Genomic DNA, 23,440 nt, shown 5'->3' with positions numbered 1-23,440 from the left:
CTCCTTCCACCGGATTTGTGCAAAGTATGTAAGATTCAAAAGGTAACCAAACACTTTATTGGTGATATTATGTGCAAGTATGAAAGATTCCAAATAGTTTGGGTCTATGTCTTCTATGAATTTACCGGCGATAAAGGTTCATGTTGAGGAGAATCAAAAGGGTGGAAATTTTGAGGAGCAATTTTCACAGATGACTCTTGGGGTAGTGAAGCAGAAGCATGAGGAAGGAGGATTTGTGGATTTATCTTCGCCGGCTGCGATGACTGTTTTAGTGCTAATGATGGAATGTGTCAATTCTAGATCTTATGCAAATTCCGTGGAATATGAACACTTCAGCATATGAATTGCCGTGGAAAAATCAATTCTTTTCTACAAATTTGTTGAAGTCCTAGAGCACCATTCTGCATCAGTTTTAATCAGATACATACACCTGCAAGTGTCGTATTGTGCCCTCATCAAGACTAAACTCTTCCTTTTGCCCAAATCCGAGACATATATACAGTGAGTCGTGCATTTGAGTGAATTTTCTAATGGTTGCTGCACATTTTGTTGAGGTCTTGACATATACTTCTCTTGGTAGTCCATCTGATTTGCCTTCCCCTGATTCAGTTTCAAATCAACTTCATCAATCCAGAGCAATTCCACGTGACATCCACGCCACAACTTTATCTTTCGCGATGAAGAAGAACATTTCTTTTAATATATTTCAATGTAATTTCAACGTATTACGCTGTATTTTCATGTATTTCATTGTATTCATTGTCTTTTTTTTTTTAATTGTAATTCAATGTATCTCGTTGTATTCCATGTATTTTATTGTATTCTCTGTCCTTTTTTCATTGTATTTCAATGTATCCCGCTGTATTCTATGTATTTCACCGTATTCACTGTCTCGCTATATGCCATGAATGTATTCATAAGTTTTTTTTAATTAATATAATTTATGTATTCAGATGTATTATATAATTTCTCTGAAGATTGCTATGTTATTGGGTATTTTTCAGTTGAGAATCTTTTTTATAACTGAAAATACAAAATTTGTGTGTTATAATTGAGTTAGTTGAGTTATATTAGGAGTCTATTATGTTAATTGATTCACTTTCTGTTTTAAAAACGATGTAATCCCCTATTTCACACCGTGAATACAGTCGAATACAATATTTTGTCCAGCTGTAATCCCATGTTTCACTCCATGAATACAGTCGAATACACTCGAATACAACAATTGATTAGCTGGACTTCCCTGATTCACGCCTATTTTTACTACTGTATTCATGAATACAATAGCTTAAATACATCAAATACAACTTATAACCACATAAAAGGTATCTATAATCCGTAATATAGCAAATGGTATCTATAGATGGCTAATTACTACTAAAAGATAGTGCTTTATGAAAATTTCCCTTAAAGGAAATTTCCCTTTGATTATTCTTTTCTTTTTTCACTCGTTTATCTAATATCTTTAATTATTTATATTGAATCGATTCACGTATCTTTAAAATCGCATACAAATTTAATTGTTATTCGTTTTAAGGTAAACAATATTCAATTCACATATTAAATTCAAATGATTCCCTCCGTTATCTTTCCTAATAAGTTGCCTACTCTTTCTAATATTTTTTTTTTAAGTGAAAGATACTTTGGATACACAACTTCGTAGCCAATGAACTGAATATGAAATCCCAGTAAATTCAAAGGCATCTAAGCTGTAATGTAAATAAGCAGAAATCAAGAAAAAAATATCCAACACATTGCCTGGCTACTAATTAAAGCCGCCGCAGTTGAACTAGTCTCTCATTGCCCATATCATTTAAATGGATATTATTTTAATTGGTCCATAGCACATCATGCCAGCTAGCTATTGCCTGCTTGTTCCAATAACTATTTACACCTATCATAATATTTTAACCATCTCCCTCCATTTTAATTTATTTGAAAGTCAAAATTTTAATTTTGATTGCGATTTCATATATATTAATTTTTTTTTACAATAGAAGTTATATTCTTAAAATTATTTAAGTATACTAAATTACAGTAATTAAAAATTTAAAATATATACAAAAAGATCGTGATCAAAGAAATTCTTATTTATTTTTCGAATTTCAAACCGTATTAAATAAATTGGGAAGGAAGGAGCTTTATAGTTTACTTTAATAGTGGAATAATAAATAGGACCGAGAGATATATTCTTAAACCTTTTTTTCAGTATTTTTATAATTAAGCAAGGGCTAAGCCGTAAAAACCATATATAATTTTATTTATCTGAGCGTGATCCAGATTCTAGACTGCTAGTATCCTAGATAGGGGCCCATAGAATATTTGCAAACAAGGCCCCGAAATTTACGAAATTGACAATAGAAGGAGCCTTATCCGGTGTAAGTACACGTGGCACTTCCAGCGCAGTTTTTAATTTCGGCGGCATAAGGTATCTGTCTGTAGCTTGATAATGACGTCATCCAATGCAACAAACCTGTATTTTTCTGAATTGCCAGGACTACCCTTTTCCATGCTCAGATATTTGCGACATATCTAAAGTAAATATCCCTTTCAATCTATAGAAGTATATTTAATACGCTGTACCTTAACCAAAAGAAAATATATTTTGTTTCAACTGGTATATATTTAATCCATCATGCCAACTCCTGTAAACGTGTCTTGATTGAAAAAATTAAAATGTTAAAACTTTATAAAAAGTTCAATACAAGAAAACAATCAATCATTTAAACATGACAAAAGAATAGTGCGTGTAAGAATAGAGAGATTTTTAGAAGTTGTGGAATAATTAACAATTTTATAAAAAATGAATAGTAAGAATGGATTAAGAAAATATATTTTAGTCATACCTAAAAAAAACTTCAAACATTAATATAATTTCAAAACATTAATACAAACAGATGGAGATTCAGGATTTTAAATTTATATAGGTTTCTACTGTAATCTCAAAATAATATATAATAATAACTGAATTCGTAGTTAGATATTTATTAATATTTTGTAAATTTCTTAATAATAATCAATAATAAAAATCCCAAGAACTCATATAGAACACTCCAGATCCCCACCTAATTTCAGATATAAAAAATATACTATAATTTAAGTCAGTTTTCACGGAACAAAAGGCACTTTGTGAAGAAAATATATTTTTTTCAGTTATAAACCCTCACAAAGCTTCAAAAAATTATAACTATTGAAACATGTTCTTTTTGGAAGCAATTAAAAATTAAACTATTGCTTCTATACTACTAGAAACAATATGTTTTTCCTTGGGCATTAGGTAAGAGGGCATAAATGTCATTCCAAAAATAAATAATTAAAGCATATTGACAAAGTAGTTTCCTTGTCACAGTGTGTCCCCAATGGGATTAAAATATCTACTACTACTGACTTTACTAATCTTTCTCTATTTCTCTTTCTTCTTCAATTCAATTCAATACACACAGAAAAAAGTATCTCTTATCTTCTCTCACTCACACCAATTCTCTTCTCCTTTATCCATTCCCCTTTGTCGGCCGTAAATTATCCATTTCTGTTTGATCCTTTTCTTTTATCTGATTTTGTGAAACTACTTTGGTTTCCTTAATCTTGTAATATTGTGATTTATTGAGATAATTAACAGGAAAGTTGAAGACTTTATTGTTGTTGAAGCTACGATCTGTGATCGGAAGCTGTTGCTTGTAATCCAGGTGTGATGTACTGATCTTAAATAGTACCTAACGCAATTATGCTTGTTGTTTTGGATCGATCAAAGGATTATCCTACTTAATAAGTTGAATTTTATCGAAATTCAAGCAGAATTAAGTTTAAAGATTTAATCTCTTTTTTTTTTGTGTTTATGCGAGTTTAACTATGTTTTGATACATAGTAAGCAGTAAAATAAAGACTGTAAAGTAGTGATCAGAGACAAAGGGTTGACTTTGATGTTATTCCCAAACTGAGTTTTGAATTCAGTTGGAGCACTGAATTGGTCAAATACTTTGTAATCCTCTGGTTTTTTGGAACATTAGAATTCACTTGTAGTTTGTCAAACTATTTAATTTGTCATCTTTAACTATATAGAGATTTGTATTTCTCTTAAAAGATTACTTACCATAATCTTTTTAATAAATAAAAAAGAAAAAGACCATTGTTTTAACAGACAAATTGTTGGTTATTGGAATGAAATAGGTCCAAATAGAATTGAATGGATATAGAGAATTTATACAAGTGACCTTTACTAGTTTGAGATTGAGCCGTAGTTGTAATCTATTGTTATCTTGTTCAAAAAATGATGTCATTGGTTTTAATCTGTTGTTGTCTAAGTAGATTGCGGAGTAGGCAGAATGAGCTCTTTACAAGGGCCAGTTATTTGTCCTGTGGTTCGTGGGAAGCAAACAAGTCAGTTTGCTGTTCCTGTCAAATCTTCTGTTGTGAGGGCTAAGACTTTGAAGAGTGGGTTCTGGGGCTATAATGGGATCTCTAGCTTCCGGGTTAATGTGGCTCGTCAACCACGATCACGAGTAAGCAAGGCGATTGGATGCAGTTTTAGTTCATCATCAAATGGAAATGGCAGCACAGCAGAAAATTCCAATGAAAACGATGCAGATTATGTGAACTCTAGCGTGGTAGAAGCTGGTATGCTAACTTTGTTCTCAACTGCTATATTCTTTATTGACAAGAAACAATTACTCATGCTGGGATTCATTGTACCAAATAATAATGACACTACATATAAAGTGTAACCTTCTAATTTAGTATTGAAATGATCCTGCCAAACATTGTGATGATGTTCCCATTATTTTTCCTACCTTTTTTTCTGCGTCTCTTCACGTGTCAAATTTTGGAGTCCGGTTGCAAACCTTACTACTTGGTGATCTTTTGTCTTCGCGGTAGTCTGAGGCAATCTTATCTCTCAAAAACTGAGAGATGAGAACCTCTTTAAGTTCATATGTCAAAAAAAGAAAAAGTGAATATGCTATTTGCCCAAACAAAAATAAATAGAAGTGTAGCAATTTTTATTTTGGGTGGTGTAACTTTCCTATTCTTCTATGTAGTTGAAGTGCGAAGTGGACCAGATGGTTTCATGATCAAGATGAGAGATGGCAGGCATTTGAAATGTGTCCATAATAATCCACAAGGAGGTCATCTGCCTGATTATGCTCCACATCCAGCGATTGTTTTGAGAATGGAAGACGGGACAGGACTTCTTCTCCCTATTATTGTTTGTACGTAGATATTTCGTTCATTTGTTTAAATGACTAGATTGTTTCTTAGGCGCATAATTAAAATATAAGACTGTATCTTTTCTCTGTGTCTGTTTATATGACAGTGGAGATGCCAAGTGCGCTGCTCATGGCAGCTGTGCGCAATGTACAAATTGTAAGTCTCCCTATATTGGATCTGGTAAACCGATCCCGCCAAAATTAGCAGCATTGTTCTATTCCTGTTACTGAAGAAGAAAAATATTGCCTTTGTTTCAGGCCAGACCAACAATGTACCAAGTTGTGAAGGAAATGGTTGAGAAGATGGGTTACACGGTAAGCTTGTTATTTGTGCTTTACCAGTAATTGTGTTAGCTTTTAGGCTTAATCTGACAGTTTTTCTGTTCGAAGGTTAAACTTGTCCGAGTTACCAAGAGAGTGCATGAGGCATATTATGCTCAGTTATACCTGACAAAGGTGTGTAAAATGATGTTACTATGCTCTTGATTGATCACGTTCGCAAGTTTCAATACACTTTTAGGCTAGGTGGTGCAACTTAACCAACTTTGGTGTGATTGTCATTACAGTCAGATGATGATGCTGAGATTATTAGCTTTGATCTTCGTCCTTCTGATGCAATCAACATTGCTGTGAGAAGCAAGGTGAATAACTAGTCTCCAACTTCTGTTTTATACATGAGTTAACTGATACATGTGTTTTATCCATCTCAAGATTTATCCTCTGGTTTCTCTATTAGTCCTCCTTTTGGGGTGTGGATTATGGTATTTGGTGGAGAAGCAAAATGAAATGTGAATTTGACGCTTTAATTCCTGTTAATTGATCCCAGACCCCACTAGTGGGATTTTACTGGGTCGGTGTTGTTGTTGATCCAAGAATTACAAATAAAATTTGCGGAGAATAACTTTATTTTCTATGTTTCTTGATCTCCGACAAGCTCCAAAAAATTCTTAACATGAAATATGGCGGCAGTTCTACTGGCATTTTTAGCTTTGTCATATGTTAACTGAGCTGAAACTAGTAATATTCCATTTTAAGTGGCATTTTTTGTGTGGTCCAGGAATAAAATTATTATCCAGCAACTGAACTTGGGTTCAATTTGTTGATTACTTCCCGCCTTTGTTGCCCTCTATGCAACCCTCTCCCTTTTTTAAGTGCTCTATATTGCTCAAGTAATTACTCTTTATTACTTCTAAACAAAAAATGATGAATTCTCTTGTATAATAACTTGATTAGATGTGATGTTTAAAATATTAGTCTGTTGTCACTATATTCAGTATATTCAATATATGTCTCACCTTACAAGTAGAATCCAGTTCATGATCCTTTAATTAATAATCTGCTCGACATAATATCTTGAGGATACAAGCGAACGATAATGTCTATGTAAACCAAATGACTTCTAAGGGTTTGTATTGTGCCCGATATATGATGGGAGATGAGAGGATTATAATTGCTCCTCCCTTATCAGTGTAGTGATTATAAGCTGGAGATCAGACTCAACTCAATATTTCAATTGACTGTCACCACCATTTTTGTATCTGGTCCTATACCTCCCAGCACTACTACTTCCCCACTCACTTTCCTCCTACATACCAAGTATGGAAATTTAAGGATATAACTATATTTAATCCCAAACCTATCCACGGATCGAGCTCAGTATAGAAACTGTGTCTGGGGCCATCCACATTTTCCTCTAGTCCTCATCACTATAGTCCTATTTGCTCGCTTGTAATCTGATGGTATTGTAATCCAACTTTATCTTACCCTTGCACCAAATGAATGCTAACATGATAAAGCTTCTGTTGTCTAATTGTTCTAGGTGCCAATACAAGTCAACAAGTACTTGGCTTACAGTGATGGTATGAGAATAGTTGAAACTCCGAAGCCAGCAGTGCACACTACTGGTTCGGATGGTTTATTGTTCGCTGAGCTTGACAGGTAAAGCTCTTTTAGAAAATCCTTGTGAAACTTTATCCACATCTTGTTTTTTTCAGAAAAAGCAGTTCAATAAATTGCCCAATTTTCTTACATGGTATATATGTTAATGAAATGACACACAGCATTATCTCCTGTTTGAGAGATAAGATTGTTATAGTTTGAAATTTGAAACTAGCTGAAATTCTAACTCCATGTACCTCAAACGAATTTGGTATTGATGTCATCATCAGATGTGGTTGTTTGACAGTACCTTATTCTATAACAACTACACGTCATTCCCACACAAGTTGAGGTCGGCTATATGTATCCGCATTGGCCATGTTACTCACTTATTCTGTTGTGATAAATATAATCTAACTTGTTTGACAATCAAATACGTAATTTAACTTGTTTTATGGGTCAGACCTTCTGGCCGGCCATGCATTGAAACAAAGGAGTTTATTCTTGTGCGGAACATGCTGATTGCAGCAGTTGAAGAACGATATAGAGATGCAGGTACTCTTTGTTTAACATGTCCAGATTTTGTTTGGAATGGTTTGTCGCCACCATCTATGCTCTGTGAACCGCTTACTTATATGGGTCCAGAAAATTACATCAATGAGAACCTGCAGAAGGGGCATGGTGCCATTTTCTACTAAGATGAAGTATCAACTTTTAAATTTTCTCGAGTTCATTTTCTTTCCTGGAAGTGTAATCTTTTAAGCTAGAATTGACAGGCATACTTTATGCACTGGTTTTTCCTGACAGGCCTTCCCTCGCTACCTATTTTTTTTTTCTTTTTGTGGGATTTTTTTCGTATTTCCTGTTTTCTCTTTTTTTTGTTGTTTTGCCAGTTTATATCCCTGGTTATATGTTTTATTCTCACTTGTATATTGGTAACTACAGCTCTGTGGAGGGACAAGCTTACTCAACTGCGGTCCAAGCGAAACTGGATATAACAGGTACATTGTCCAATAATTTTCCTCGACCCTACATATTCTGCGAAGCTATTAGTCTTACTTTCCTTCGACGTGTATTTGAATTTAAACATTGGAGGAGCACGACGGTTGATTTTGATTAGAAGCTTGTTTCATAGGTGTGCTTTAGAGTTGTCTGAGCAAAGGACTACTGTGTATATAGAAGCCATTCATCGGAGCCAATGTGGTCAGCATCTTCAAAGATCAAATTGTAACTCTCCGTTAATATGTAAAAAAAACTTGTGAATATCTGTATAGATTGTAATGCTAATGTAAAACAAACCGGTAAACTTATGGTGTTCTTGGACATGAACTTTATTCAGTTTCATGTTAATCTTGCATTTTAAACTGTGCCTTCAATCTCCTACAAATTGTTATGATCTGTATAAATGGCATGTCATTGGGTATGGACTTGCTGTTACCAAACGGCAGCTCAATAGTCAATATCATAGTATAGTTGAGATCGTAATATGTGACCACTGTTATGAAAAATCAGCTTAAGATGCTCTTGTTAGCAAGTAATGTTACACAGGATTTAGTAGTTAATCCATTGGTGGGTGCTATATGTATGGTACTATGGTTAATGTAGAAATTGCTGGATTTAGTTGTACTTATCAAGTTTAAATTTTGGATACGCTTCTGAATTAATCAGGTACTATATATTGGTAGACTGACTATGTCATTTAGGAACCAAAAAAGAAATTGGAAGTAGTAGTTATAAGGAAAGCGACGGGTTCCTGCACTATTAGACATTGCTGTGTTGACAGCAACAACGATAATAAATTCAGTGTAATCTTACAAAGTGGGGTTTGAGGAGGGTAGAGCGTACGTAGACTATGGGTGGCAAATGGCGGGTCAGGTTGGATATGGACGGGTCGAAAATAGGCAATGCATAAATTGATATACTATCTGGCCCAATTCATCTTTAATACGGATAAAAAAATGAGCTAATCGGCGAACAATATGGATATCCATATTATCCACGACTTCTTGATATGATCACTTTTGGGAATTTCTAGTTTCTTAAATTTGAAGAACTCTCAATTTGAGGCTTCACGAATTTAACTTAAACTCATTAGTTATCCATTGGTTATTTATTTTCTAAGTGGATAATATGATTTTTATTCATATTTGACCTGTTTTTAAAAAGTTCATTATTCAATCAAATTTTTATTAGATAATAGGTGAATAATTGTTTTCTTCTAAACATTTTGCTACCACTAACGTAGACTGAGCTTGTTTTTGGTAGGCGCTCGGCTCAGATTGCAGTGTTGACAGCAATAGCTTGAGCATAGAAAAGAAGATGCTAAATATACCAGGAATCGTGATAGTGAATAAACTAAAATAGTGTTTCAGTCACAGCCATTTGTGGGTATATTCCCAGTTCAACGGGTATCTTATTTCATCGTAGAGAGAAGAACTTGCACGTAATTGTTGTAGAATTTATTAAAAATAGGTTCTTTCCTTTATTGATCAAAGATCTTTGGGTCGTTTTCGTTCCGTCAACAAAACTAGAAATTGCTTGTCCGGTGGGACGGGTTAGTGATCAAACAAAAACAATTCATACGCAATGCTTTTGATTCAACATTTTTAGTTTTTCTTCTTTTGTATTTAACAACGTAAAAATGATGGAAGTACGATGCACTCATATTTTTCCGATGTAACGAGTAAAGAGGGAGGTGCAAAGATGAAAAGAAATCAAAAAAGCCAAAAATAGGACAAACCGGGAAAACACACCCAAAATTAAATCGACAATTGAAATAAAATTGATAAAATCAAACTTGTTTTGATCCAGTTTGCAAATTCATCAAATCAGAAATTAAAATCATAGGTTTGTTTTAACTAAGTTTTTGTCTACTTTCCAACCTGATACCTGTGAAGAGGTCGTATCTCAATCTAGAAACGAAAAGATAATTCAAAGTAATAATATTTTTGAATTATTTTTGCGACGGTTCAATGAAAATAAAAATGTTGGTAAAAAAGAGAGGGTTAGAGCATAAAATATAGATACAGAAGCTATCAATGGCATATTCCCGCCACTAAGAAAAAGGGTCCCATATAGCAAGTAGTGGGTCCCACCAACAAAACCAACCGCTATTCAAAAGTAGACAGAACGCTTAACTGCTTCAGGAAACTCCCCAGTTTCTCTTCACTTCGACTTTGACAAAGCCAAAAATCCAAATATGTTTCCATGTGAGTGTGTTTGAAGTAAAGTAGTTAAATACCATTTCCACATTTTCCGATTGCTCAATTATTTATTTATTTTATTTTTTGCAATTTGCAGGGTGATGAGATTTACCTTTATAAGGTTTCAATCAGTTTAGCATACATTTTTATCGTTAATTAACTTAAATTTTTAGTCCTCAGAAAATGTCAGGTACCTACTGTTGATCTATGTGTCGATTTTGTTCGTTTTTCAGTTTGATATTTTCTCTCTACTATTTTCATTAACATAATATATTCATAATCTCATGTGATCAAGAGGTTAGAAGTCAATCTTAAGGAAACAGTATAGGAGATTAGATTATACTTTTTTGCATAATCCCGTAAAGTATATTTCTTATCCGGTCTTTTTTTTTCTCTCTGTAGGATTCTGGTTTCTATGTTTGTTTTTCAATTGAGTTTGCAAGATATAAGTACATAAGATAACCTATCCCAAATCAGGAAAGGAGGACTCATACTCTTAATTAATTTGCAAAATATGATTTCGGTTGGTTGATGCCAGATTACAACAATAACAACAACAACAACAACAACAACAACAACAACAACAACAAACACAGTATATTCCCACAAGTGGGGTCTGGGGAGGGTAGTGCGTACGCAGACTTAACTCCTACCTAGTGAAGGCAGAGAGGCAAATTATGATTTGGAGGATCCATATATAGCCTAAACCAATTAATTTTGGATTTGAGGTTTTGAATATTGAAGTGGTTGAACTTTTGGTGTTTTAGCTTTTTGGTGTGTATGCACATAGGTTAATTCGGTATTTAAATTCGATGGGTTCAACTTTTGAGATTCTTAGCCTGAACACATTGTCGTTTTATTATGGTTCAGAATATACTGTTTGTTGAAATGTTAGTGTGTTTTCTTTGCATATATATATCTGTGTTCAGCATCGAAATAATGGATATAGTAGAACCTATAAATAGAGGTTTCATTCGCTTTTGTTGATGCAGGGACTTTGATACAATCAAGAAGCATTGTTACTTATCGATTTAGTACTCGCATGGTTAAGTCTAACTATAAATATGTAAATTTGCGCAGGTGGTGAAGGATCTTCATTTGATGATGGAAATTGTGATGATCAATTGAGAAGGAGGAATGGGATTGGGATCTTTAAGACAGTGGAGAGAGAGCCGTCCAATGGAGCTGGGAATTCCTTAGTGAAGACAATCACGAAACAAAATGATCTTGGAATTTCTTTTACCATAAAGGAAATTAGGGGCCCTGTGGAGTTGAAGTTTGTTAATGCTTTTCGACAAGTGCTGATAAAGGAGAACCTGCTTCCTGCTTTGCATGATGATAATCTCAAATTATTAAGGTGCCCTTGCCAATATTTAACCACAAACATGCGGAGTGTGAAGGGGAAGCCTTGGCGTAGCTGGTAAAGTTGTTGCCATGTGACCAGGACCGTGGAAACAGCCTCTTGCAGAAATGCAGGGTATGACTGCGTTAATAGACCCTTGTGGTCTGGCCCTTCCCCGGACCCACGCATAGCGCGAGCTTAGTGCACCGGGCTGCCCTTTAAACATGCAGAGTGTAACCTGTATTATGCATGAGCTGCTAAATTTTCGGTGCTGTAATAATTGAGCTAATGCAAGAGTTCGCAGATTTTAACCTTGATGCCAAATTCATATAATGAGTTCTTATTAGAGATCTATAATTTACATATGCTAGAAATGTAGGATGCATAAAATTGGATTTCATAACTGGGCTCAATGAAGCTTCTTCTGTGTTGGTATACACATTAGCTGTTCAATGTTTTTTTGTCAGATTTCTGAAAGCTAGAAAGTTTGACATTGAGAAGGCAAAGTGCATGTGGACAACTATGCTTCAGTGGAGGAGAGATTTTGGAACTGACACTATAATCAAGGTACAAATAGTCTAATTCTTCTTCTTCTTCATGTTACTGTTAAAATGTCATTAACTAACATAATAACTTGAATATTCATAAGAGAAGGAGACAAGTCATTTGGCTTGAGCTAACAGCTTGTTTAGACGGTTGCTACCTGTTGTATTGTATCGTATTGTTATTTCAAATACTATGTTTATTTTGATTGTTACTTAAATTTTATTGTATCGTACCGTTAAATCTGTCGATATATAACGACGAAAAGTGTCACTTTATGGAGCGACCGATATGGTGTGGTTGCATCGTTACCTTTTTTTTTTTCCCTCCATCTTATTATTAAATAATCTTATTTTATCTTTTAACCTACCTTTTTATATAATAATTTTACCTTGTATCTTACTTTTTCTTAATAATGTTGCAAATTTATTCGTCATTGTTGGTGCATGACTTCATGAAACCACGACAAACTATAAAATCTATCCAAACATTGTATACATCAAAACGATACAGTACAATATAATACTATATGATACATTAGGAAATGATACATTATGAAACGATACATAACAACCATCCAAACAAGGCTGTAAGTGGAATTTTCAAAATCCGTTACTATTATATAGCTCTTTCAACGCTATGAAACATCCATGAAGTTGGAGTGGTTTGAACTTGCTGTCTGCACTTGTTATTGCTAAAACGTCGATGCTAGTCACTTTACCTATTGTTTCTTGATCGTATACAATATTTTCCTCAGGATTTTGACTTCCATGAAAGGGATAAAGTTCTGCAAAACTACCCTCAGGGTTATCATGGCACAGATAAGGAAGGAAGACCAGTTTATATCGAAAGATTGGGGCTAATGAATGTGGAAAAGCTTTTGGAAGTGACTACTTTGGATCGATATGTTAAATATCATGTTCAAGAGTTTGAGAAGTCTATTGCCTTCAGGTTTCCTGCCTGCTCTGTAGCTGCAAAAAGACATATAGACAGAAGTGTAACCATTTTGGATGTCGAAGGAGTGGTATATTCACTAAATTATTAGTCTTTTCTGGTGGATTTTCAACAATATGCTTCTTATAGTTCAGTTTCATAATTTGTTTTCTATGTTATAGAGTTTAAGGAATTTCTCAAAACCTGTACGAGAAGTCATTTTGCGGCTGCAGAAGATTGATAATGACTTTTACCCTGAAGTAATTCGCTATACCCCTTATTAGCTAGCAGTAATACATATCTGTTTCTGATTTCCTTTTTCCTTTTTCGCCTTCATGTACCATATAAGAATGCTAACCTAATATCTAACCTTGAGAAACTAATTTTGCAGACACTTGGCGAAATGTTTGTCATAAATGCTGGACCTGGATTTAGGCTCATTTGGAATATACTCAAGCCTTTTCTTGACCCTGAAACTACTTCCAAGATTCATGTATGGCATGCCTTCTTCCCTTTGACCAAGCTTTTCCATGTTCCTTTTATATTAAGTTCTATCATCTGTTGGTAATCATTATTTTAAGCAGCTTCTGAATCTTTAAGTCTTATTCTTATCGATGCCTGTAATCTACTTCAGAATTGGTCGTAGATTGAGATGGAAGGATATGAGTCAATGGGACATATTATATGTTTGCTCATTAAGAATTATAACTTGTCAAATTTCTAGGTTCTTGGCAACAATTATAAAGGCAAACTGCTCGAAATCATCGATGAATGGTAATTATCTCTATTTTTTTTTCTCTATCCTAGCCGTTATAGTGTTCCTTAAACGATTAACATCTTGTCAAAAACTATGTGATTCCCAGTGAGTTGCCAGATTTTCTAGGCGGCAGCTGTACATGTGAAAATGATGGTGGTTGTTTAATGTCAGATAAAGGGCCGTGGAGAAAACTCAAGATATCACTGGTGAATGTGGATTATTAGTAGCTTTTCTTCGCGTAAATTACCATCTTACTGTATTTTAACTGATTCTGAGCTACATGAAGATGAACTGTGGAAGGGAAGCAGAGTGTTTAGACAATACAGCAGAGTGTTTAGACAATAAAGTGGCAACATTGGACCCTGCGAGGCTATCAGTAGGAGGAAATCAGGAAAAGATGGTATGTTCCATTTGATTAAAAACTGCTTCTTTCTTTTACTATGAGGTTTTCTTTGTCTAGATTGGTTAACAAAATTAGCTTCTGAAGTGCTTGTTCACTAGGACAGGTAAGGTGTTGCGAAACATATGCTGCTGAAACAGGATTTGAATGTGAAGAAGGTACGTCTAGCAATGTTTCTTCGTATATATGTCACTGTCCAGTTTGTGAAGAAGTAAGCTGTACGTGATGGTGATTCGAATCCAAGAGTACTCACTGCACAAGTTTATGAAATTTGGGAATAGTAGAGTGGTCTCTGATTTAACCATTATTATTTGTAACTATCAGTATATATCGTTTTATAACACATCAATATATTATTGTTGTTTGTTCAACATTTTGTTTTCTCCCTCTTTTAAGCTTCAAATCTTTTCTAGGTTGGTGAACCTGTTAGTATGTTGTGTTAAGTAATTTGATGGACTTCAGTTCTGCATCTGCAAACTATTCTATACAGGCAGAATGGAAATATTTCTAACCATGTAATGACACAACTAACCAAAAGTAGATTTTGTAAAGCATCACGCCAAACTTATAAATAGATGGAGGTCCAATGATGAATAGAATCAAAGAATCAGCATGATTATGTTACCAAGTTTAACAAAAGCTAATGAACTATAAAAATCTTGCTCTTTAACAGATGAAAGAATATCTCACTCTATGCCGAATTTATTTGTCCTCCGCTGTAGTCCCTAATGTCCATCTGTTTCAGTCAGCAATGCATTTTGTTTTGAAAGGTATTTGACGAGGTTTTCTAGTGCAATTTCAGCATTGTTGCTCTTCATCAGCTCTCCTGCAACTTCAGCTGGAGTTGCTTTCACTTTCAGGAGCAGATTCTCAATTACCCTAAACTTGCTGTGCTCCTCAATTTTTAGGTAGTTAGATGCTAGTATCCTGAAACCACTGAAAGTGCAATACGACATCTCAATGTGCACATCCATACGGCCAGGTCTCAACAATGCTGGATCAAGTCGGTCCTTGTGATTTGTCGTGAACACTATGATTCGCTCATCCCCACAACTCGACCACAACCCATCAATAAAGTTCAACAGCCCAGACAGTGTAATCTGTATTTGCAGAAATTTTAGCAAACTACAGGTCAAAGTATAACAACATAACAATATCTAGTGATACCAAATGAAATTTCTTAGGGAAAAAGATCAAGCTTATTCCTTTACTATATGCAATATCTTAACAGAGTTGTAGCATGAAATGAGTGGATTTCTTGTGTCAGAATACATAATAAAAAAGGTCTAGATATGCCCCTCTACTTCTGATTATGATTTAGAATTATCCTCCGATATACTTCAATTAGGGTCCACACTGGATTTCTATTAGGATCAAGAACACATACTAAACAATTTGCTAACAACAAGGTATGAATGTCCTCAAAGTATAACATATAATAAAATTAAGATACCTCATATTGTAGAGGAGTACTTTGACCATTTTCCCTATTCTTATATGCAGTGTGGTTAAGAGGAATTGAATAGTTCAGTAAACTGAAACTGTGTCAAATAAATGCATTACAATACCTTGTCATCTTCGCTTGTGTCATTCTCATTTTCTCTATTCTGCAACCCCACATTGCAATCAATGTCTTCTATCACAAGTATAGAGCGATTTGCAGAACCGATCAACAACCTTCTCAAATCCGAATTACATTGCACCTCTCTCAAGTCCAAGTCATAAACATCAAACTTAAGGTAATTAGCCATAGCTGCAACTAAGCTCGATTTTCCTGTACCAGGTGGTCCATATAACAAGTACCCGCGTTTCCATGCTTTGCCAACTCTCCTATAGTAATCTTTCCTATTCACAAACATGTCAAGATCCTCAATCAGCTCCTTCTTCATTTCTGGTTCCATTGCCATTGTATCAAATGTTGCAGGATGATTTAACACCACGGAACTCCAATAATCAGTTCCATTATAATCCACTGTATGTAACCTCACTGCCTTTTTCTCTTCCTTAATCTCTTTGGCCCTACTCAATATATATGGTAAATAAGATTTTAAAACCATCTCCTTTTTCTTCTTGTGAAAACTCAACTCAAAATATCGAAGCTCGGTCTTGGGATTGGAGCTTTTGTCACTCTGTTTGATTCCCATGGACTTCAAAATCCAGGTGAAATTCACATTTTCATAACAATCTGTTACTTCTTGGTACCTATGGATCCAAGATTTTAACTCAGTACGTTTAAAATTTGAGTTACCTTAGTCAATAACTTACAACAAAAAGTAACTATTTGTAGCAGTAACAGAGCCATAAAGTTATACAAGGGGATTAAAAAAAACTATAGAATGTCATATCTGAGATTTGGACCAGTGAGCTAAAACAATTTTTGTACCCCTTTTGCCACTTCACAAGACTTTTTCCTTATATTCGGGATTCAACCGTTTATGTATAATCAAAAATTTTATTTTTACTCTCTTAATTTGCATATTTTCACTGTATAGTTTTTCAATGATTCCCTACGCTCAGCTCCTCCATTGATTATTAGCAAATCTAATATGATAACATGCAAAAAAGAGTAAATAATCTGTTGTAAGAGATTTTAAAAGTATACAGATAACTCTGCTAGTATTCTATCAATTGCTCATAATAAAAAAAGAGAGTATAATTCAGCTAATCGTCTTATGGTACAAAAAGCATATATAATAAGCACGATTAAATAACTGGTGTAAAATAGAATCACAACGTATATATAAGTTATATCCTTAAGACTGGCTGCACTCACTACCAGGGGCGGATTAAGGGGCGGAATGAACCTCCTTTGCTGGAAAATTATAAATTATACTGTACATAGCTCGTGGTCAACGGGTTCAAAACCTTGATGAGGTCACTTTCCCATTGCCCAGTCTCTTTTAATTTTTAACCCTTTTCCTTTATGAACCCCTTAGTGGAAATCGTCCCCTGCTCACTACCAATTTGTTACAGTTGTACGAACTTCTTATCAAACTATAAATTATAAATTACACATTTTAAAAATTGTTAAGTATATGTAGTTCAAGCCGAGGTTTACCTATCAACAGTGACGGCGAGCTCTTCATCTTTGTCGGGCTTATTGACTTTGATCCTTTGAGTCCAAGGAGAAACCTTAGTACCCAAATAAACGTTAGCAGCGTCGAACATCTGGTTCGAAGTGAGACCTTCAGATTCTTCTATGACAACTATCAATTGTGAGGAAAGGCGGTTCGATAGTTTCTGAAAGCGTGAAGAAAAGAAGTGCTGAAGTGTTTCAGGTACAAGATCGCTAGCTATTGATCTGAAGAGAATTACAGAAGCGGTAAGAGAAGTTGTCGCCGTCAAAATTGCTTTGGAAGATGGCACGGATTCGAACAACTCCATTTTTGTTTTAACTTTGTTTTCTGCTAAGGTTTTCTGATGATGTTGGAAAATTGCGGGACTTTGGGGGAGGGGGTGGGGTTAAAGTGTTTACGTAGGGTCATGTCTTGGCGGGCAAGAAAATTGTAGGACGTTAGTGGAAGAAATTCGAAGATGTCTGGAGAACTCTTGGGCCGTTTGCGGTGAAATTTGAGGCCCAAGAACGAAAGGTACTCTAAAAATTGCACGGGGCGCCGCCCCTTTTTAACCTGTAGCCGCTTTATCTTTCTATTTGTACCCGTACCCGTTTTTTTGTTAAAAGCTATTTGAAAAGACCATTTTGCCTTTCCTTATTAAAAAGACTACTTTCTCTCCAAGTATTCGCTAGTCCTCTACTTTCTCTGTCTCTCTCTCCTGTTATTCGCGTTTTTTGAAGTTCTTCTCTGAAATCAAGCGGTTTTCGTCGTTGTTTTTGATTTTTCAACTGCTAGTCGTCGTTGTTCCCACATTACAATTTAATCACAGGTACATTGCATTAACTTTCTGGGTTTTATTTTACGTATTTAATTTCTGTATTTTGGTTTTGATAGTCATGTTATTTATGAATAAATTATTTTCTTAGTAGTTTAGTTTGATAAGTGCATTTAGTTTTACTTTTACGTATTGTTGTTTTTTAGGTTTTTGAACGAGTGTTTTATGTTGTTAATGAAAATTCTATAATTTCTTCTGTGATTAGACGTTCAAATTTTTAAAAATTTTGAGAGTTAAACAGATGATACTATAGTTCAATGATATCTTAGATATGAGCTGAAGTTTTTTTCATGTTTTGGCATTATTTTGGATTTGAATTTGTGTTTTGTTTTTTGTAAAAATTACAGCATGTTTTTTTGCTGAATGTTTTGTGCTTGTAACTGGTGAAGTTCAGTTTTATGAGCTGAAGTTTTTATGCTTGTAACTGGTGAAGTTCTGCTTTAGGAGCTGAAGTTTTTGTGTTTGTAACTGGTGAAGTCCACCTTTAGGAGCTGAAGTTTTTATGTTTGTTACTGGTGAAGTCCATCTCTAGAGCTGAAGTTTTTGTGTTTGTTACTGGTGAAGTCCATCTCTAGAGCTGAAGTTTTTGTTTTATACCTGTCGAACTTCAGCTCTATAGCTGAAGTTTTTATTTTATACCTGTCGAACTTCAGCTCTATAGCTGAAGTTTTTGTTTTATGCCTGTCGAACTTCAGCCTTCCTAGGTATTGAAGTTTTAACTGATCTTTTTTGATAATGTCCTGATGTTATTTTTACTGGACCTTCGACCAGGCATTTTTGTCGAATCGGAACCAACACCACTGCATTGAAAGCACCTAAAGATCATAATGCAGCTAAAAAAGGCAAAGCCCCTAAAGCACCTAGACTACCTGTAATACCCCAAGGTCCTTATGTCCTCTCTGCTCCACCTACAAAACCAGGACAAAAATATTATGAGTTTGGAGATTGGTTTAACTCTAAGGGTTACTGGAAGGGGAACCATGATTTGAAGAAATTAATTGCAACTTTCTTGACTCCTACTCAACAGGATAAGCTTAATAATGGTACATTTAGATACATTATGGCTATGGAGAATTTTCAATGCAGCATGAAGTTGGTGCATTGTCTGTGTCTTTCTCGAATATTCACGAATGATCGAGACTCCATTAGTTTCAAGATTTTTGGGCATGATGTTTCCTTCACCCTTGAAGACTTTCACATTATGTGTGATTTGCGGATCAGAGCACACAATGTTGAAAGACCAATTAATCGAGAGAGCAATCATCTGAAGCGGTATTTTGGTAAGTCCAAGGGTGTGACTTTGAAGGATATTCGAAGTTTTATGACTCGCAATGAAATTCCAAAGAATGTTGTGAATCATGTATACGTATGCGAGAGTGATGATGATGCAGTTAAGCTTATGGAAATTGTTGTTGTAGAGTCTATTCTGTTTGGGAAAAATACTGAGTTATGTGTGGCGGAGGAGTATGCATCTATTGTTGAAGATGATAAGGTTTGCGCTGAATATCCTTGGGGTAATGTGGCTTATGAGAAGCTCATTTATTCCCTGAAACATGCATTGGACAAGCAGAACAAATTCCATACAACTGAGTATAAACTTGGTGGATTTCCATATCCGTTATGTGCTTGGTTCTATGAGCGCTTCCCAGATGTTCGGGAGAAGTATATAAGAGAGGATGAGTACCTTGATAACCCTCAGGTCCCCAGGATGTTACGTTATGTATGCGTGGGAGAGCTTAAATTTCCCGAACTGTATTATATGTTCAAAACTCATGAAGTAAGTTACTTTTATTTTTTTTTGTCTTTGTGTTAATATGCTGATGTATTAGTTTTTTCTCCTCATAATATACTTTTTTATATTAAACAGAGATATCGCGACTTTAGGGTATTGGATATAATTTCTACAGAAGAGGAATTGAATTCAATGCCTTTAATTGGGAAATTACCGTGCAGCCGGATTCGTTCAAATGCAGTTAATGCAGTTTCCTTCAACTGGTGAATCACCACGTACTCTGAGTCGATCAAAAGAATCGAATCGAACTCCTGTCATTGGTAAATCACCACCTACTCTGAGTCGATAAAAGAACCGAATCAAACTCATGTCATTGGTGAATCACCACGTAGTCAGAATCAACCAAAAGAACCGAATCCAACTCCTTTTATTGGCAAAGCATCTCTTACCAAGAGTCGTTCTACCTCATCTACATCTGACTTTGATGACAATGAATTACTTGAGACAATATGCTCTGTAAGTTTTGATCTGAAGTTTTTTGGGTTTATTTTTGTAAAAGTACAACCTGTTTTTTGAGTTGAAGTATTCTTCTATATTTGAATTTTTGTTGTGTATCTATTCTAGAGGTTAACGACGGAGGTTCAAAGGCATGCAGAAAAAGAAAGAAGCACGATCGTGAACGAAGTTTTTTATAAGTTTAAAAAGGAGGAGCGAACTGGTATTGTGGATGCGGGTTTTGTAAAAGTGAAGGTAAGCTAATTTATAGAGAAGTCTTTTTATTTGTGCTGATGTTATTCAGATTAATCATTGTTAGTAATTTTTTTCTAGGAATATGTCGATGAGAAGTTTGAACAGTTGTTTACGATTGTCAACAAATCAAATGGAATGGACGATGGCAATTTTGATTTGAGTAAGCATCGAGAATATAACAGGATGAACGACTGTTACGAACATCCATCGGCTTTTGAAGGCGATCAACATGTTCAAGAAGAATTTGAAGAGCGACGTTCCAGTGCTGATAGATTGAGCAGAGATGTAAATGATGAAGCACATTTAGCAACTGAGAATATTGGAAGCAAGCAAGGTGCAGATAATCAAGTTGTTGAGACTGAAGAACATACTGCTCATGATGCATTGCGTAAAGTCGCAGATGATAATGCTACACATAATGAAGCGGCTGTTGAAGGCGTTGAACATGTTCAACAACAAGGTGGAGAGGAACAATCCAATGTTTGTAGACAAAGTAAAGGTGGAGAGAAAGGTGCAGATGATCAAGTTGTTGGCACTGAAAAACATGCACCGAGTTGTGCTTTGGAAAGTGATATTGGAAAAGGCAATGGAGATCAAGCACCTGTTCATGAATGTTTTGGGAAAGACGATCAATATGCAGGAGCACTAGCTATTTGCAAAGAACTTGTAGGTGGTGATACACAGGAAATTGTTACTACAGGTACAAAGTGTGAAGTTTATAATATTTCAATTATACCTTAGATAGGAGCTGAAGTTTTGTTTCATGTGTTTGTGTTTTTTGTAAAAACTACAGCATGTTTTTTGGTGAATGTTTTGGTTTGTAACTGGTGAACTTCAGCTATAGAGCTGAAGTTTTTTTTTTATAACTGTCGAAAGAGCTGAAGTTTTTTTTTATAACTTTCGAACTTCAGCTCTAGAGCTGAAGTTTTTTTTGTAACTGTCGAAGTTTTTGTTTGTGACTGGCTAACTTCAGCCTTCTTAGAGTTGAAGTTTTAACTGTTTGTTTTTATAATATCCTGTAGTGAAATTTTCACTACAAGTATAAATTATTTCTAAGTTTTATATATAGAAAAACTAGTTGATCTATTCCCCCTCTTTTATGAATATGCAGTGGAAGTTGAAACTAGTTGTGGTTCAACTCAAAAACTCTCTGATGATGCTCAATTGAATGAAGGTAGAGTTGAGAAAAACCTTCCAGAAAATACTGCAATGGTCCTCGACATTGGTTCAGAATTGAATGAAGCTAGAAATGCTGATATCAACCAAGGCATGCAGCCTAGGGAAACCACAGCGGAAGACAAACGTCAAGGTATTCTATAGATCATGAATTTATTATATTTGATCGAAGTATATTTTTTACAGTTTGAAATTTTACATACTTTATTTTTTTTTTTTATGTTTTTGAATGATTTTTCAGAAAGACTCGAGGCAGCTCAAAAAGAATTTGGTGAGCTTAAAGAGCAATATGAAAAAGGAGAAATACATACATTCACAACTGTTGCCTCACAGACAAGTGTGAAGTGTGTTGGTATTATTTTATAAAATTTAGTCAGTATTATTTGTTTATTTATTTTTATTTTTTTTCATGAAGATACAGGATCTGTTGGAATGCAAACACCATATGTGTCGCAACACTTAGACCAGGTAGTTATTTTCTGCAATTCGATTACAAGCTGTTTTTTTTTGCCTAATGTGTGTTCTCTATCATTTTTATTTATGTTTATATTTTCCTTTCTTTTGCAGATCTCATCTGATACATCGGAACTTCTTCCGAAACCTAAGAGAAGGAAGATTTCTAGTTCTCCTATGTGTGACACCAGTGATATGCCCAACTTCAATTTATGTTCATTTTCACTTGGTAGTACACAAGGGGCTGATTTAGAAGGTAATTTTGCTGTTGCTGTTGTTTGTCAAGAGACACAAGAACGTTGTGAACAGCAAGGAGTTGGTCAAGCATCTGCCACTATGGCTGTAGTTTTTCCCCCTGCTGCTGAACAGCAGCAGTTAGTTGTGACGGAACAGCAGGTAGAGCAAGCAAAAGGAAAACCAGATAAAAAAGAGAAAAGGATTCGTATCAGAGTATTTGGTTGAGATCTCCTTATGTTGTTCATAAAAAAAAAAAAGCAAAGGGGTCAAGATTGGAAAGTAGGAAAGAATACAAGAAGGTGTCCATTCCATTATGTTAATCAAGACAGTGGATTGATGCAAAGATTTGAAGAGTGGTTGAAGATGGATGCCAGTGAATATGATTCCAATCCATTCAGATTAGCTGGAGTTGATATTACAAAATCATTCTTTACCGAGCTTATGGATCCTGACTCTGATCTTTCGGATGAAGTAAGTTATTAAGTTTGTTTTTTGAACTGTATTTCCCAAAAGTTCAGCTTATTTTTTATAGTAAAGTTTTTGCACTGTAATTTGGAAAACTTCAGCTATATTCATAGTAAACTGCTGAAGTTTTTTAGCTTATTTGCTAAAACTTCCAACTGAATATACTTATGTTTTTGTCATGCTGTTTGTAGTTGTGTAATGTATTTTTTATAAACTTCATATTGGTAATTTCACATGTTATCATTTGTTGTTGTTCATTTGCAGCATATTGATGTGGGCATATATTACTTGCGCAAAAAATATTGCTATCACCTTCCACGTTATCCAAAAGCAAGATGTGCAGTAACAGATTTAGTTTTCGATCAGTATATGACTATTCTGGATGGTATTCATCCTTCAGAAGAAAAGATGAAGATAATTAACAAAAGGAAGCAAAAGAGAATGGAGGATCAAAAAAAGAGCAAATCAAAGAGAAAGAG

At 34.8% G+C, this 23,440-nt stretch overlaps 3 protein-coding genes across 6 annotated transcripts; 2 read left to right on the top strand and 1 right to left on the bottom strand.

The window, feature by feature from the left end:
• Window positions 1-3,399: 3,399 nt before the first annotated feature.
• LOC109205289 (bifunctional nuclease 2-like) lies at window positions 3,400-8,448 on the top strand. The gene is made up of 11 exons (XM_019367990.1): window positions 3,400-3,686; window positions 4,306-4,614; window positions 5,034-5,204; window positions 5,309-5,358; window positions 5,460-5,516; window positions 5,592-5,657; window positions 5,768-5,842; window positions 7,021-7,139; window positions 7,543-7,634; window positions 8,025-8,080; window positions 8,215-8,448. The coding sequence occupies exons 2-10, from the start codon at window positions 4,323-4,325 to the stop codon at window positions 8,075-8,077; spliced, it is 975 nt and encodes a 324-aa protein (XP_019223535.1). The 5' UTR covers window positions 3,400-3,686; window positions 4,306-4,322; the 3' UTR covers window positions 8,078-8,080; window positions 8,215-8,448.
• Window positions 8,449-10,236: 1,788 nt separating this feature from the next.
• LOC109205288 (phosphatidylinositol/phosphatidylcholine transfer protein SFH6-like) lies at window positions 10,237-14,630 on the top strand. 3 transcript variants are annotated; one of them, XM_019367986.1, is made up of 11 exons: window positions 10,237-10,288; window positions 10,380-10,472; window positions 11,363-11,639; window positions 12,092-12,191; window positions 12,925-13,191; window positions 13,283-13,360; window positions 13,492-13,593; window positions 13,825-13,874; window positions 13,964-14,063; window positions 14,144-14,257; window positions 14,364-14,630. In XM_019367986.1, the coding sequence occupies exons 2-11, from the start codon at window positions 10,466-10,468 to the stop codon at window positions 14,481-14,483; spliced, it is 1,215 nt and encodes a 404-aa protein (XP_019223531.1). In that variant the 5' UTR covers window positions 10,237-10,288; window positions 10,380-10,465; the 3' UTR covers window positions 14,484-14,630. The 3 variants fall into 3 exon arrangements, with proteins under 3 accessions (XP_019223531.1, XP_019223532.1, XP_019223534.1); XM_019367987.1 differs by having other exon boundaries at window positions 14,345-14,489; XM_019367989.1 differs by having other exon boundaries at window positions 14,359-14,450.
• On the bottom strand, window positions 13,050-17,732 carry LOC109205287 (AAA-ATPase At3g50940-like). Of its 2 annotated transcripts, XM_019367985.1 has the most exons (4): window positions 17,316-17,732; window positions 15,826-16,459; window positions 14,948-15,357; window positions 13,050-13,138 (listed from the first exon to the last, which is right to left on the bottom strand). In XM_019367985.1, the coding sequence occupies exons 1-3, from the start codon at window positions 17,639-17,641 to the stop codon at window positions 14,983-14,985; spliced, it is 1,335 nt and encodes a 444-aa protein (XP_019223530.1). In that variant the 5' UTR covers window positions 17,642-17,732; the 3' UTR covers window positions 13,050-13,138; window positions 14,948-14,982. The 2 variants fall into 2 exon arrangements, with proteins under 2 accessions (XP_019223530.1, XP_019223529.1); XM_019367984.1 differs by lacking the exon at window positions 13,050-13,138 and having other exon boundaries at window positions 14,823-15,357.
• Between the last annotated feature and the right edge of the window lie 5,708 nt (window positions 17,733-23,440).

The sequence above is a fragment of the Nicotiana attenuata genome, unplaced genomic scaffold, assembly GCF_001879085.1.
Source record: "Nicotiana attenuata strain UT unplaced genomic scaffold, NIATTr2, whole genome shotgun sequence".
In the NCBI taxonomy this organism is placed as follows: Eukaryota; Viridiplantae; Streptophyta; class Magnoliopsida; order Solanales; family Solanaceae; genus Nicotiana; species Nicotiana attenuata.
This window is presented reverse-complemented; position numbering and strand designations above follow the sequence as displayed.